The sequence below is a fragment of the Mus musculus genome, chromosome 4 (assembly GCF_000001635.26).
Source record: "Mus musculus strain C57BL/6J chromosome 4, GRCm38.p6 C57BL/6J".
Classification (NCBI taxonomy): Eukaryota; Metazoa; Chordata; class Mammalia; order Rodentia; family Muridae; genus Mus; species Mus musculus.
In genome coordinates this window covers 41,015,607-41,031,309 of record NC_000070.6, presented here as the reverse complement: position 1 = coordinate 41,031,309, position 15,703 = coordinate 41,015,607, and the positions used below count along the sequence as shown (strand labels likewise).

Genomic DNA, 15,703 nt, shown 5'->3' with positions numbered 1-15,703 from the left:
TCTCTCTTCATCCTGCTCCCTCTCCAGTTGAGTGTGCTGTTGCAAAGGGGCATAGGCATGAGGCAGGGGCAGCTAGTCCCACGGCAGGCCCCTCGCAGACTTTGGAGAGGGTTTGGATCTCAGCTTGGTGGTCCAGCTTTGAGAAGAGTCCCTTACTCCTTGTTTGGCCTGCCCTCTCCCTCTCTCTGGGCTTTGCTAGGGGACACTGGCTACACTCTGCTCTGGGTGGTCTTACTCACCTTCAGATGGAGACTTGCAGGCTGGGAAGTAGGAACAGCCTCCTCATGCTGATGCCCTTTATGTGAGGAGGCTGTGGCCAGCGGCTTTGACTCCACACCCACCTCTGCACTGACCTTGTAGTGGAAGGAGTAGGTCTTAGAGAGATTCCAGCCATCCCATATAATAAGGAGCGTGGGACACTTAAAAGCACAGGAAGCCACCAGCCTGGATCTGAGTCCTTGCTCTACCCTCACTAGCTCTATGACCTGAGGTAGAAGCTCCCACCTCATAGCCAGTGCTAGGAAGACAGGGTTCTTCCGGGCACAGGGGTCTTCACGCTTGCTGCCTTCACTCCACTATCATCCAGTCCTCTTACATTCAAGGATGCTAAGGGCCATGTGTCTAGGCACCCAAGGGTATGACCTCTGCTAGCTTTGGGCTTTATACTGTCAAATATACTATGCAACAAGAATATAAATAACATACAGGAACAATTAAATAACACACACACACACACACACACACACACACACACACACACACACACACACACACACTTCTCATGCCCTCACACAAAACAAGCCCTTATATATAGTCCCAGATGCTCGAGAGACTGAATCAAGAGGTTTGAAGGCAGCAGGGCAACATAGAAACATTTGTTTCAAAACAAAACAGCAAACCTCCCTCCTTACATTGAAAAGCCCAATGTTTCAAGTGTCCACTTCTGAAACCCTGACAGGCTGTTGAGACTCAGTGGGCCTCAGTTTGCTTACTTGTTAAATAAGGATGAGGCTCAGAGACAGAGGAGTTTCTGTGTTTACTACTATTATCATTTCCCTGTGATAGAACGGGCTGGGTAGTGTCTGCTAACCAGACACCTAGCTCCAGCTGAAGGGAAGGTCAGAGCAAAGGCTCATGGGTGTGAACCAAAGGTAGAGGAGAGGGCAAGGCTGGGAGAGCTGGAGGCACCATTGCCCTGGTCCTCTGGCCTGGCCTGTGCCCTGAATGGTTGACAGAGTGTTCTGGCACCATCCTAGTATCTCTTCTTTTCCATCCACTCTCCAGACATGACCTCGCCATCCTTTAAAAATCATGATGTACTAGCTCCCTAGCCCAGTCCTGTCTCCAGAGACTTCAGACTCCCATGTATGGCCTCCTAACAGGCAGACTGTCAGCTTTTTTAAAAAAGATTTTTATTTATTTTATGTATATGAGTGCTCTATCTGTATGTACACTTGCATGCCAGAAGAGGGCATCAGACCTGTTATAGATGGTTGTGAGCCACCATGTGGTTGTTGGGAATTGAACTCAGGACCTTTGGAAGAGCAGCCAGTGCTCTTAACCACTGAGCCATCTCTCCACAGCCCCAGACTGTCACCTCCAACGCCTCTTCTTCTCCTCAGTAAATGGCAAATTCAGTCTTTCAGCTGCTCTGGTGACAAACTTTGAAATCATCCCTGCCTCTTCTCTCTCACACATCCCACACTGCAGCTGTCAACAAATCCCTTAGGTATTATTATCTGCAAAACATATCCAGAATCCAGCCCCACCACACACCACAGACACTGCTGTCTCTCTTGGATGGCACTAGTGCGTGATAGCCTCATCTTAAGATGCTCGTCCTTGCAGTCTTAATATAGGGTCTGGATCCCTTATTTATTTTTATTACTTCAAATTTCCGTTTTTTGTATGTGGGTGGTGCATACCAGTGGAAGCCGGAGGGGCAGGGTCCCTCTGGAGCTGGAGGAGGTTGTGTGGGTGTTGATTTGGGTGCTGAAACTAAAGTTGGGTCTTCTGGAAGGACAATGGGTGCTCTTGAGTTAGATCTTACACATTACTCTACCCAAAGCTTTCCATTGGCCAGTAAAGCCTGAGCTGACCCCATTAAATCCCAGTATCTTTTGGACAGCTGCTCTTCCCTGTTACTGGCTCCCCCATGGCCTTTGGATCTTGCTGTTTCTCCACAGTTTATGGTAATGGCTCCGCAGCAGAGCCCTTTGCTGTGGCTTTCCCCCTCTGCCTGGAATAGTTTTCCTTTGGGTAGTTGCATGGTTTGCTTTCTCCCTGTGTCTATTTAACAACAAACAGAGAAAAGGATCAGCAAAGAAATGAAAACGTGGGCTGGCGAGATGGCTCAGTGGGTAAGAGCACCCGACTGCTCTTCCGAAGGTCCAGAGTTCAAATCCCAGCAACCACATGGTGGCTCACAACCATCCGTAACGAGATCTGACTCCCTCTTCTGGAGTGTCTGAAGACAGCTACAGTGTACTTACATATAATCAATAAATAAATCTTTAAAAAAAAAAAAAAGAAATGAAAACGTGACAAGAATATGGTTTGTAACTGCTACTAAAATGTTTGAACTTCCAGGCCCTGGTGGGGCACACCTTTGATCCCAGCATTCAGGAGGCAGAGGCAGGCAGATTTCTGAGTTCAAGGCCAGCCTGGTCTACAGAGTGAGTTCCAGGACAGCCTGGGCTACATACACAGAGAAACTGTCTCGAAAATAATGAAACAAAACAAAAAGGTTGAACTACAGTACTTTCAGGAGGATGGGTGAGTACACCCCACGCTCCGGCTTAGGGTTCTATACTGCTCTCTAGTGGCCACTCTAGAAATAAAGTCCTGTCTTCTGAGAGGTTCAGCTTGTTGTTTCATTTTCTTGTCCACTTCACAGGACCTGTTGGACCATCCTGCCCTACAGAGTTTTCAAAAGAGCTCTGTCCTGTGGGTCTGTGGGGAGCACACACGGTACCTAGTGAGATCCCAGATTCTCAGCTGTTCATGTGGAACCTTGGGAAAGTAACTTGACATACTTTCTGCAGCTTTGAGGAGTGAGAGATGAACGTGGTGGTCAAGCTTGGTGCCCATGAGGTGGTTATCTTGGTGACTGCTACAAAAGGTTCCTGGGAAAGGGTGGAGAGATGGACTTTAGACTCCTTTACTCGAAACTCTGCTGTGTTGGCACAGCAGGAGATCAAAGTGGGGTCAGTGAAAGCTCCAGCCTTGCCAGGGCCACCTGACCACAGCTCCATTTCTCCCCACCCCCATGCCACCTGCTGAGACTGTGCAGGTCTGGGCTGGTGGCTTAGCTGCTCTGATGCCCTGTGGCATGCCGACTCTCCACTTCCCCTTATGATGGCTTGGCACAGCACACAGGTGAGAATCATTGGCTCACTGGGAGGTAGCAGAATCTGCCCAGCACATGGGTAGGAACCATCACTCCCGCCCTATGGATGCTGAACCCGATACCCACTGTAGGCAAAGTGTCTGGGTCAGAGGAACCTGGTCACCTTGGTGTTCAGTTGGGCTCTCGGCCCCCACATCTCCTAAGTCTATTCGCCAGAAGAACAAGCTACAGGCTTCCTGGACCATAGGAAAGGAATTCCAAGTGAGTTCTACTCATGGAAGCTAGGGCCCCAGCTCACTCTTTGAAGACGTACCTTCTTCCTGACCCTCACCAGCCCTGATCCCTGATTGGGGTCACACAGTGTTATCCCAATGACTGTTTCTTTCAAGCTTGTAAGCTGAGGGACCAGAGTGGCTTCCAGAATTCCTGTGGAACCCTGGGTTCTAAAATGCCATGAGCGATGGTACAGAAGATGTATGCAGAGGCCATGTGCTGTGTGAGAACTTTCTCTTGGGTGTGGGCGACTAAGGTTAGGTCAGTGAAGACCGAGGTGCTGGCCTGGTCTGGTCATGTCTCTTTTAGAAGAGGAGTTGAGTTTCCCTTTCAGTCAGGAATTCAGAAGTCTAGCCGTATGGGAAGGGATCCTCAATACGGTCAGGCAGGACCCAGAGCTGTCTCTCACAGACCTGCCAGCAGGGAGGCTTCTCTTCAGCTGTACACAAAGCATCTCTCTGTTCACTTGGACGGCCCTAAGGTTGAAAGGAGCCAGCCATGCTGGACAGTGAAATTACTAAGAACTCAGTCTCTGGAACTCTCCGACCCATAGACTAGTGAAGAAGACCCATGAGAAGCCTTCAATGGGGCCTGGGCTCCTCTTGGGGACAAGAGAGAAACAAGCTTCCTGGTGAGCCTTGGCTTATGATCCTACTTCCCTGACCCGAATTTCTGCCTTAGAGGCAGCCCCACCATCTCAGCTGAGCTACTTCTGTAGCCTCCTGGGCTTCTTGCCTCAAAGCAGCCTTCGCGTTCTCCCCCACACACTTCTGCCTGAGGTCAGGGGGACAAGTCTATGATGACATTCAGACCTTTCTCTTTTTAATTTTACGATGGCTTGGGAAGGCAGAACTTTTTAAAAAAATGTTACATTTTAAAATTTTAATAAAATTTAAATTAATACATTTTATTATTTTATTTTGCTGTATGAGAGTATCAGATGCCCTGCAACAGGAGTTACAGACAGTTGTGAGCTGTCATCTGTGTGTTGGAGATTGAACCCTGGGTCCCCTAGAAGAGCAGCCAGTGCTCTTATCTGCTGAGTCATCTCTGCTGATACAGCCTTGCTGCCTGCTTTTGCCTATGGCCTCATGACTCAGAAGCTAGTCGCCGTCTATCAGCCTCAGGCCTCAGCACTAGCTCTCCTTTGTCTCTCACCAGATGTCATTGTATCCACGACTAGTGTAGACAAAAGACACACTCTTCCCAGACCTGAGTGTTGTGCTCACAGACGCTGCATCTCTGATGCCCAGGTTGTGACTCCTGTAACCCTCACATCCCAGGCCAAGCAGGAAGGCCCCACTCTACCAATTGGCGGTGCTAGAATTCCCTGGGCTCTGATCCTCAGCTCAGAAGTCAGAGTTCCCTTTCTTGCATGCACAAATCACCCTCTCAGACCCTGGACGACAGCTGTTGACTTCCTGTTCTGTGTGAGGCCACAGACCCTGTACTGAACAGGCCCAAGAGACTGACTCTGCTCTTCCCATCACTTGTCTCCTGTCACCTGTCCCTGCTGCCATGTCCCCGTAATTTCCATGGAGACTGGTTTTTCCTTTAGCCTTCCGTGTCTCTCAGCTGGGTTTGGTGAGAGCCTGCAATGCCAGCACTTAGGCTGAGGAAGGACTGTCGAGGGTTTAAGATCTGAACGGCTTAAGCAACTTAGCGAGATCCTGTCTCAATAAACAAAATACAAGTAAAAATTAAGTGCCTTGTTTAATGATTTCAAGTTTTGGGAGGCTCAAAGTTTATTTTAAAGCAAAAAGAAGCCAGGTGGTAGTGGCGCATGCCTTTAATCCCAGCACTCAGGAGGCATAGGCTGGTGGATCTCTCTGAGTTTGAGGCTAGCCTGGTCTACAGGAGCGAGCTCCAGGGCAGCTAGGGCTACACAGAGAAACCCTATCTTGAAAAAACAAACCAAAACCAAAAGACAACAACAAAGATAAGTCCAGCCTATGGAGAAGAGGGGCCACACAGATGGGCACAGTGGAGACTGAAGAAGGCCTACAGTAGGATGCTTGGCGTAAACTCTGGACTGTCCACATACTTTGAATATTTGAACAGTGGTTCAGAGCTCAGATGCAGAGAGAGTCAGCATGGCTGCTGAAAGCCTAGGAAAAAAGCAACCCAGTACCGCTGTCTATGCGAGAGTCTCTACCAACCACAGAGGACTTAGGGCTACAGTGGACATGGTCATAGACCCACATTGTGAACATGGCGAGAGAGCTGGTCCCAAGTTCTTACCATTATGAGAGACAGTTAAACTGTCCCGGGGTAGGCTTGGTGACATGCTGAAAGAATGCCAGGGATTTGAGAAAACGGAACTCTATAAAGCAACCTAACCAGTCTAGAGACATCCGGGAGCTTTTGGATAAGATGGGTAGGTTTAAGACACACGATTGCAGACATAGTTTTACCAATGGTCAGGGCTTCACGTCTTTCCTCATGAGGAAGGTGAGGCCCACCAGAACAAATGGGACAACCAGACTATGGCTAGGTGCCACAAAGTCAGTTTGGGATAAAAATTCTGATTTATCCAAATAAAAGCTGATACTCCCCCAATCTCTTAGTAATCACAGTGATATGTGAGGAGCCTCTTCAAACACATGATTAAAAATCCAGTGGCCACACAGCCAGAGGTCTGTGGACAGGCCCAGACAGGGGGTTCTGACACACTCATGCTTTGGCTGTATCAGGACAAGACAGCACGTGTGCTGGGGTTCTGCCAGGCAGGAGGAACGAGCATGATTTATCTGCTGGCAAATGAGTCTCCTCCAATACACAGAATCATTCTTTTATATAAATCTATCTATCTTCTCAATCCTGGACATCAAAGTAGTCAATCACGGCCTCCTTCACTATCTTCTGTAAAGTACTGCTCCCGGGAGCCCTGCAAGGAAAGCAAAGACGATGAGCCTTTCTCTACAGGGAGATAAACCTGGGTCTTCAGGGAATTAAGGCTTCAAGTGTGTCTGATGCCCCGTCAATGTGTACTGGACACCATGCCGTAAGACAAGCCCCAGGAGGCCAGCGATGGCAGCTGAAGCCCAGCAGTTTACCCCAGCTCCTCTGCCGGCACAAGCTCAATGAGAAAGCAGCTAAGAATCCTTACTTGTCTGCCTGGTGTCGGTGATGAGGAATTGGTGGTGGCGGCCGTGTCTGTGTCTCCCTTTCAATCACACTGGTCAGCGTGGTAGGAGGACAAACAGACTTCCCTCTGTGGGGAGTAAAGCAGAGTGCTAAGATGAGAGAATCCTGAGCAGAAACAGCAGAGCCAGAAACCCGGCATTTGCTCGGGCAATGCTGCCATCGCCGCTACTGCCGCCAAGCACACCCACTACCACCTGTCTCAAGTGTGGCCAACCTGCATCCCACTTTGTTTGTCTACCCCCCGCCTCGCCCCCTGCAGCCCACCTCCTCCAACGCCACCCTTCACTATTTTTCACTGAGAAGTTCTCCCAACACCCTCAGGTTCTGATGGTGATTCTAGGTCCTTCCAGGCCCTTCCTCATACCGCCACCTCCATTTTCTCTGATGACAACATGGAGTCAGACAGAGTCCACCATTTTTTCTGTCTCCACCATGCCATGATTAGAGCCAGGGAGGTCAGCGGGAGAAGCAGGAGACAGGTGCAGGAGCACAGAGGAGCAGGCATTCTGCTCCGCCTGCAGAGGGACAACTCCATCGTCTGCCGTGGATCGGGGCCTTTGTGAGACTTGGGTACTAGGGTGCACCTGCCCTGCGCAGAGGTGTGCGCTCTGCTCTCTGCTTGGATCTTTAGGTAATGGTAAAAAGGCTATTCCACAGAAGTATAGATTTCCCTTCCGTTCCTCCAGGAGGAGAGGAAATAATAAAAGCACACAGTGACTCCCAGTGTCTTGCCTGTCCTGCTGAAGAGCTAGCCCTCCCTGTGACAGCAAGATCAACCCACCTGACGGCAGTGACCACGACATTGCGCTTTGGTTCGCTGTCATAGCTTATGCTCTCCAGGCCATAAACCTGGGCCAGGTCATGGATGATTCGGCGGTGGTCTCTGTTCATGGGGGGGAAGCAGTGGCTTTTCTTGTTATTCTTGCCCTGGTTGGAAGGAGAGAAGACTGATCATTTCCATGCCCTGGGATCAGAACAAGCTCAGGACTCCTCCTCACACCACAAGAACGCAGCTGTCTGAGGACGGCTGACTTTTACTTATGCTTTCCTGTTTGCGTCTGTGTCATTATTACTGCGCACTGTGCGCGTCAGATGATGGTGTTAGCGGTTGGTTCTATCCTTTCGCTGTGGGTTCCTGGGATGAAACTAAAGTTGTCAGCCTTGTGGAGTCATCTCGTGAGCCTGTGACTGAATTTCAGAGGTTCACTGAGTGTGAGCCTGGGATCTGACACACTCCAAACTTATAATGCACAGGCAGATGGACAGGGTTACAAACAGGAGAAGGTGGTGGAGCTGAGGGAGGCGTAGTAGGCGAGGGAAAGAGTGGGAAGGTAACCATCGGTAGATACAGCCCTGAGAGCCACTTAAACCTCAACCCAGTGGCTGGACACGGAGCCAAAGCTGTACTGGCTTCTTCTTCTTCTTCTTCTTCTTCTTCTTCTTCTTCTTCTTCTTCTTCTTCTTCTTCTTATTATTATTATTATTATTATTATTATTATTATTATTATTATTATTATTATATTGAGAATCTTACTGTGCAGCCCAGGTTATCCTGGAACTTGCTATGTAGATCAGGCTGTCCTCCAACTCACAGAACTCTACCTGTCTGTCTCCTAAGTGATGGGATAAACAGTGTTCATCACTATGCCCAGGTCACTATATCATTTCTCCATACATAGCTCATGCTGATATCCCTGGCAGTCTGTCCCCCCGATCTTCATCTTTAGTCTCCCCACAAGGAATTGTGTCCCAACTCTGAGAAAATAAGAGTGTGCTCCCTCACAGGCAACATTTCAGTCATTCTGGTGGGGGGGGGGCTTGCATGTTTTCAAACTTGAAATCATTCAGTTATTACTGTTGACCCTGCCCCAGTTCCCCATGAGACAGGATTTCTCTGCTTAGTCCTGGCTGTCCTGGAACTCACTCTGTAGACCAGGCTGACCTTGAACTCACAAAGATCTGCCTACCTTTGCCTCCTGAGTGCATGTCCAACTGAGGGTTATTCTTAATATACACTCATTTTAATTGTAGACATCTTTTTTATTATGATGGAAGCAATCCAAGTTTCCACGAATGATAATGGCTTGGTACTGAAAATATGCAACCTTCTCCTACAACCCTCTAGGCTAACTGTTTCTGAAATGTATTTATTAATATTTTCTCTAAGTCCAGCTGGTCTCAGAGAAATGCCCAGTTGGGTGTGTGCACTCCAACCTTATTCACGGCCTCCACGAGCGTTTCCATTTCCTTCTCAACGTCGCTGACAAACTTTAAGTCTTTCCTGAAACGAGAAGGCAGTGGTTAACTCGGCCTGTTCTTGCTCTTCTGGGAACCTCTTCCTCCCCCTTCTGCCCACACAGTACAGAGAGGACAACACTGCAGATAAAGTGCAGAAGAGAGGAGTTGCCAGACCAGGAGCTGTCACTGCCCTAGATAAGGACCTCGTGACTGTGACACAGGTGAGTGGTGGCTCGTCCTCATGGCCCTTGGGAGGCCTAGATCCTACCGTGAGGACCACTCCTCAACCACTGTTGAGTTCTGCCCAGACAGCTAACCACGTCATTTCTTACATCATAAGCTTACTTTACCTGGCTTAATTATGGGGGAAACACACAACTGATTACTATACCTTATAATACTAATTCCATGCGCTCATCAGCTGCCGCTAGGAAGGTGGATAAGCAGTTACATACCTGGCATCGTCTTTCAAACTGTCACTGAATTTCGATGCTGAAGAGCGTACATTGAAAGGATCAGAATCGTCAGTGATGTCGAAGGCCTCTGCCAGTCTCCTGCGAGAGATTGAGGAATAACGGATGTGAGGAGGGGAGGGGAGGAGAGGGAGATTATGCAGGAGTTCTCTTTACTCACAGGTGGTTGTCTCAAGACTCCCTAGCGATTCCTGAACCCCGAACTTTCTGGCTTTAAGGTAGGAGCACACGGGGGGGGGGGTGTGGAGGGCAGAGGTCAACCTTGGGTGTTATCCTCCATGTTGTCCACTTTGGTTTCTGAGACAGACCCTGCTGAGTTGGGCAGGCCAAGCCAGGCACTGAGTATCAAAGACCCCATCCCTGCCTCCTTGGCCCTGGAATAGCAAACATGTGACCCAACCTTACATGGGTGCTGGGAAGCACACTCTGGCCTCATGTTTGCATGGACAGCCCTTTAACAACTTAGCTAGCTACTTTTTAAAAAAACTATTTATTCATTCAGTGTTTGAGTGCTCTGCTGCACATACATCTGCAATCCAGAAGAGGGCGTCAGATTCCATGTGGTTGCTGGGAACTGAACTCAGGGCCTCTGGAAGAGCAGTCAGTGCTCCTAACCGCTGAACCATCTCTCCAGCCCCAGCTATCTACTTTTTGTTTTTGAAGCATCGTCTCATGTCAGCCATAAAATGCTACAGAGCTAAGGTAACTGTGATCCTCCTATCGCTGACTGCGATTACACCACACCAGGTTCATGCGTTACTGGGATCAAACCCAGGGCTGGCAATCACTCTATGAGCTGAGCTACAACCTTGGCCCCATACTGTTTTGTTGTTTTCTACAAACCTACGATAAAGCTGAATTTACAAGCCTGGTGTAGTAAGAGATGGGCTTTAGCTTAGCATAGATGGTAGTAATCTCAGAATAAGTTTTACATAAGTCAAGAACTTCCATCCCCTTTTACTACAGAGGTCACCCCTGACACACACTTTGTTTTTGAGACAGGGTCTCATGTACTCCAGACTGTCCTGAAACTCATCAAGAGCCAAGAAAGGCCTTGAACTCCTTTTTGGCAGTCCTGCCAAGTACTGGCCTTTTGGCTTTTCTGTTTTGCTTTGAAACATTGAAACATTGTACGGCAGGATTCCCCTGAACAACAGACATTCTCCTGCCTCTGTCTCTCAAACACTAGGATTATCATAGCTCAAAAACTAACCAACTAACCAATCAGCAAAAATCATAGACACCCCTAGGTAAGCAAGCAAACAATAAAAAGAAACTCTCCAATCAAGCAAACCACAATGAAAAAGCACTCCTACTCTGGAGCTATTGCAAGGGACACAAACACTTGGATAGTGCTACGAGCTGAGGTGACAACTGAGATGCCTGTGTGGAGTTTATTCAGTGTGGATACATGGGACAAAGGAGTGATTCCTATCCTTCTATATCAGGGTGGATGGCGTGAGATTTTGTTTTACTTCACACAGTGTGCAACGGGGGCTGGAGAGACAGCGGCAGCTGAAGCACTGCTGCTCTTGCAGGACTCAGGCCTGATTCCCAGCACCCACGTCGCGGCTCAGAACCATCTACTATTCCAGGTCACAAGACCTGACACCCTCTTCTGGCATCCATGGGCACAAGACATGTAAGCAGTGCATAAAAACACCTATATATATTTTTTTAAAAAGCAATTATTGGCAAATGTATTGTTTTCATAGAAAAATATGCAAAATAGGTGGGTTTAAATAAGTAGCATAGTAGAGCTACGATTATTCAGGGGAGGGTAGGCTGGTCTTGAGAGACTTTCGTAGATGCTTAAGAATAAGGAGTACTGGAGCTAGGGAGATGCTCAGGTCAACAGAGGTGTCTGCTCTTGCAGGAGATCTAAGTTTACTCCAGATTCTCAGGTACCTGTACATGTGAGACATACATTCACACAGACACATAAACACAATAGAAATAAATCTCCCTGTACATGTGAGACATACATCCACACAGACGCATAAACACAATAGAAATAAATCTCTAAAGAATCAGGAGAGATGGTTACGTCACTTGTTGCTCTTGCAGACAGCCTAGATTCAGTTCTCCTTACCCGCAAGGTGGCTCACAATCACCCGCAACTCCAGTTCCAAGGAATCTTAGGCCCCTATTCTGATATCTGAAGGCACCAGGCATGCACACAGTAGGCATACATACATGCAGGCAAAACACTTACACAAAATAAATAAATTAAAAAAAAACAAGCACAGAGGAACATTTCTGTAATGCCACAGGCTAGAGGAGGAGGAGGAGGAGGAGGAAGAGAGTTACCGAGCTCAAACTAGACTATACAGCCTCTCATACAGTCACAAGTGCTGACTAAAATGAAAAAGACAGATAATTCCAAGTTCTGACAAAAATGTGTAGCAATAGAAATTTTTACCCTGCTAGAGGAAGTGACATACAGTTTGGTAGATTGTACAAAAACGGAACATATGAATATTTTACTAAACCAGCAATGTTACTGCTAAGATCCTATCTAACAGAAACATACACTGCCAGATCAAAGTGGAACCTACGCATGGTGGCGTACACCTATGATCCCAGCAGCTAGCACTCAGGAGGCATAGCCTATATAGGGAGTCCAAAGTCAGGAGAAGCAATACAGTGAGACCCCGTCAAACAAACAAACTGCCAGGCAGCCAAACCAGCAAGATCTGGGCATGTGGACTGAAGGCTTGAGACCTCCTAGTCAGCCAGCAGCCAAACGGCAGTAAGGAAAGGCCTTTGTCTCAGTAAATGAAGTGGATCCTACACTCTGCAGGCAGAGACAGGTGGATCTCTGGGAGTTTAAGATCAGTCTGCCTTAATGTTTGCCTGCTATAAGCTAGGCCCTGGGTTTGATGCTAAGCACTGCAACAATGAGAAAGAAATGGGGTGGGGAACTAGGGTGGGAAAGGCACAAGAACAGAAGCTCTTTTGTGGGGTTGTACCCGGGACTGGGCCTCAGGCCGCATGTACGTGAGGTACCACTTGGCTATACAGCTCCAGTCTTCTCTGTAAGTTACTCAGACTGGCCTCAAACTTACCCAGGTAGCCCAGTCTGGCCTCAGATGCCTAAGAATTCTCCAGTCTCCGTCTCCCAGATACTGGGCTTCTAGGTGTACAACACTATGCCTGGTTGACAGTACAGGCGTGTCCCACCACCCCTGGCTTGCATTGTGTAGGTGCAGACTAGAGGTTCTACTTTTGATACAAAATCTTTCTACATAGTTCTTGCTGCCCTGGACCCAGGACAGAGGGTGAGGGGAAGTGGGGTTGCCTCCTCCCGTTAGTTACATGAGCTCCTGAAAGCACTTACTTTCTCCTTTCCAGGGCAGCACACTCCTCATCACACTGCAACCTTGAGGGACAAATGAAACAGTGATCAGGGCACAGGCTCCATGGCTCCTGTTTGTAAGACAATCTCAGGTAGACTGTGAGAACACATCAGCTTAGGCCCGGGCGCAGTTAGGAGGGCATGCCTATCTCAGGCTTCACTAACACACCTGCCAGCAGAGTCTCACTGTCTTCCCTCAGACCCAGTTCAGAGATGGCTAAATGGGTCCTCCTCAAGGGCCTCCCGGATATAGGGAGTCAAGCTGTCCTTGGTGGGTTCAACATCCACATCTATTGAATACCCATTTTCTGTGAGACTCTGCCTTGGAGGGCTGAGACATATGAAATCCTGTAGAAACTACTGAGCTGGAAGGCAGCAGTGTACACTTCCAGAATTACCTGGCTTGTTGGACTTCCTTCTTGGTAATGAGCTTGCTGATCTCCACTGAGTCTCCAAGCTGCATGTCCGTTATTTTAGAGGCCATAGAAATAGCAACTATTCTGAAATTTAAAAAAAAGGATTGAGGCATTGCAGGACATCAGGACGCCCTGTGCTGGGGATACGGACACTTCTTCAGAGCCCACTAACCACAAGGTAGTTTGTGTGACCTCGGAAACCGTATTATTAATGTTTACCGTAGTACTACATGGAAGCTTATGAACTATGTCCTCAGTTAGATTCTAAGTAGCTGCACGAGAAGAGTTAACATGACTTTCTCTCTCCAGAACATCTAGGCCAACGCCTAACACTCTATTCAAACAGACAATCAGTGGTGAACACCTTTGATCCCAGCCCTTGGGAGGCAGAGGTTGGTAGACCTCAGTGAGTTTGAGGCTAGCCTGGTCCACGCAGTGAGCTCTGGTAAGTCACAATTACAAAGTAAAACCTTGTCTCCAAAACCAAAAACAATGAACAAAAGCAACCAACAGCCAATCAGACATCGGTGCCTACCTGTAGCCCTATAGCCATAGCACGCCTTCACATCTGGTTAGAGATATATGTAGCCAGACGTTCACTAACAGTTCAACTCTATACTCAGATCCTTGTACAACCATATGGCTGCCCAGGCTTTGGGAGGCTACAAGGATATCTACCAGAACAGTCAGAAACCACGTGCTTGTGACAAGACACAGTGCCTTACTGTGCCACCAAAAAGAAAAGGTAAAATATTAAAGCAGTTACCTAACTTCAAGACAGCTTCCACCCTACCTCACAGTGTAATTAGATGAAAAGGGGAAAGAGTGGGAAAGGAGGGAAGCAAAGGTACTTAAACATTTTCAATTTTATTACTGTGTATGCATGATGTATGTACGGGTTGGTGGGGCCCACATGTCATGATGCACAGGTAGCAGTCAGAGGACAACTTAGTGGAACTGTTCTTCTTTTCCTCCTTTAAGGGACATCCCTCCAGGGGTGACACTCTAGTTATTAGGCCTGTATGAGCTTTGACCTGCTGAGCCATCTCACCAGCCCATAAAGGCACCATAAAGCATGACAAACGCATTAGAGTAATCTCTTCTCTGTGTGTTCATGTGTGTGTATGCCATGTGTTTGTGTGGGAGTCTAAGGAGGCCACAGGGGGCACTGGACTCTGAAGTTAGAGTTATGTCAGATCAGGAGCTGCCTGCAATCCGAACTCAGGTTCTCAGAAGAGTAATGAGTGCTCTTAATTGCTATGCCACCTCTCCAGCCCTAGATGTAAAACTCTACTTTAAATTTTTTTTTTTAGATATTTATTTATTTTATTTATATGAATACACCATCGCTGTCCTCAGACACACCAGAAGAGGGCATCAGATCCCATTAGAGATGGTTGTGAGTCACCATGTGGATGCTGGGAATTGAACTCAGGACCTTGGGAAGAGCAGTTAGTGCTTTTAGTTGCTGAGACATCACTCCAGCCCCTTTAAAATCTTTCAAAGGGACTGGCAGGATGGTTTATCAGGTAAAACTGCTTGCAGCCAAGCCTGATAATCTCATTTTGATCCCAGGGACCCACACAGTAGAGGGAGAAAGTCAACTCCCCCCAATGTCCTTTTACTTTCACATATGCACTGTGGCACACGTGTATGTACACACATATACACGTACATGCGCGCGCGCACACACACACACAGGCAATAAATAAATAAATGTGAAACTTCACAAAACCTCCAAACAACCCCAAAATAACAAGAAACCCAGCAACCTCCTCGGGCTGGAGACATAGCTCAGTGGCAGCACATTCATTAGCTTAGCATGTCTCTAGCAGCAGAGAGGAGGCACATGAATCTCTATTCCACCAAGGCCACCCGGTTTTTGAGCATTTCTGCAGCACTAACCTTTGATAAGTCCCCGATGCTTCAGAGCAAATCACCATCTCCTTTCTTCTTCCACATTCACACTGTAACTCTACCTGAAACATTAGTTAGCGTGGAGTGACTTCCCACAAGAGAACTGCATGACAGCCAGGCAGGCTTCACTTTAAAGCCCTTCCCAGACCCAGCCACAGCCAGGAGCAGCTTGAATCTGCTTCTCTCCAGACTGAAGCTGCTAACCACCACACAAGTAAACTGAGGGCACAGCAATGGGCACGTTGGGAGGCGCATGTCTTGGTCATAAGGTTCCTTTCTGGAAACTACTTCTCTTCTTACTCCTAGTTGAAAGGGCAAATCTAGAATGAAGCTTGCACCACTGAATCCAGTGTACAGATCTGACGCAGGTCCAACCAAGGCCTAGCTGACTCAAGATGATCATCTGTGTTCATCTCTGCAGGGTGGCCTTCCATGATTCCTCAGACCAATCTTACCTTCCAAGAGGGTTAACTATGACACCATGGTCCTGATGACCCGAGCCATCACTTAGCTACTATCTGCCCTGTTTGAT

General features: G+C 47.9%; 1 protein-coding gene across 1 annotated transcript in view; it reads right to left on the bottom strand.

The window, feature by feature from the left end:
• Positions 1-5,317: 5,317 nt before the first annotated feature.
• Positions 5,318-15,703, bottom strand: part of Nfx1 (nuclear transcription factor, X-box binding 1) — a 55,087-nt gene continuing 44,701 nt past the window's right edge. The window contains exons 17-24 of the mRNA NM_023739.3: positions 15,160-15,233; positions 13,237-13,338; positions 12,821-12,862; positions 9,463-9,561; positions 8,984-9,050; positions 7,551-7,696; positions 6,732-6,836; positions 5,318-6,509 (exon numbers count right to left, since the gene is read on the bottom strand). Of these exons, the coding sequence (NP_076228.2) occupies positions 6,437-6,509; positions 6,732-6,836; positions 7,551-7,696; positions 8,984-9,050; positions 9,463-9,561; positions 12,821-12,862; positions 13,237-13,338; positions 15,160-15,233 (708 nt within the window). The 3' untranslated portion in view covers positions 5,318-6,436. The remainder of the gene's footprint in view (positions 6,510-6,731; positions 6,837-7,550; positions 7,697-8,983; positions 9,051-9,462; positions 9,562-12,820; positions 12,863-13,236; positions 13,339-15,159; positions 15,234-15,703) is intronic.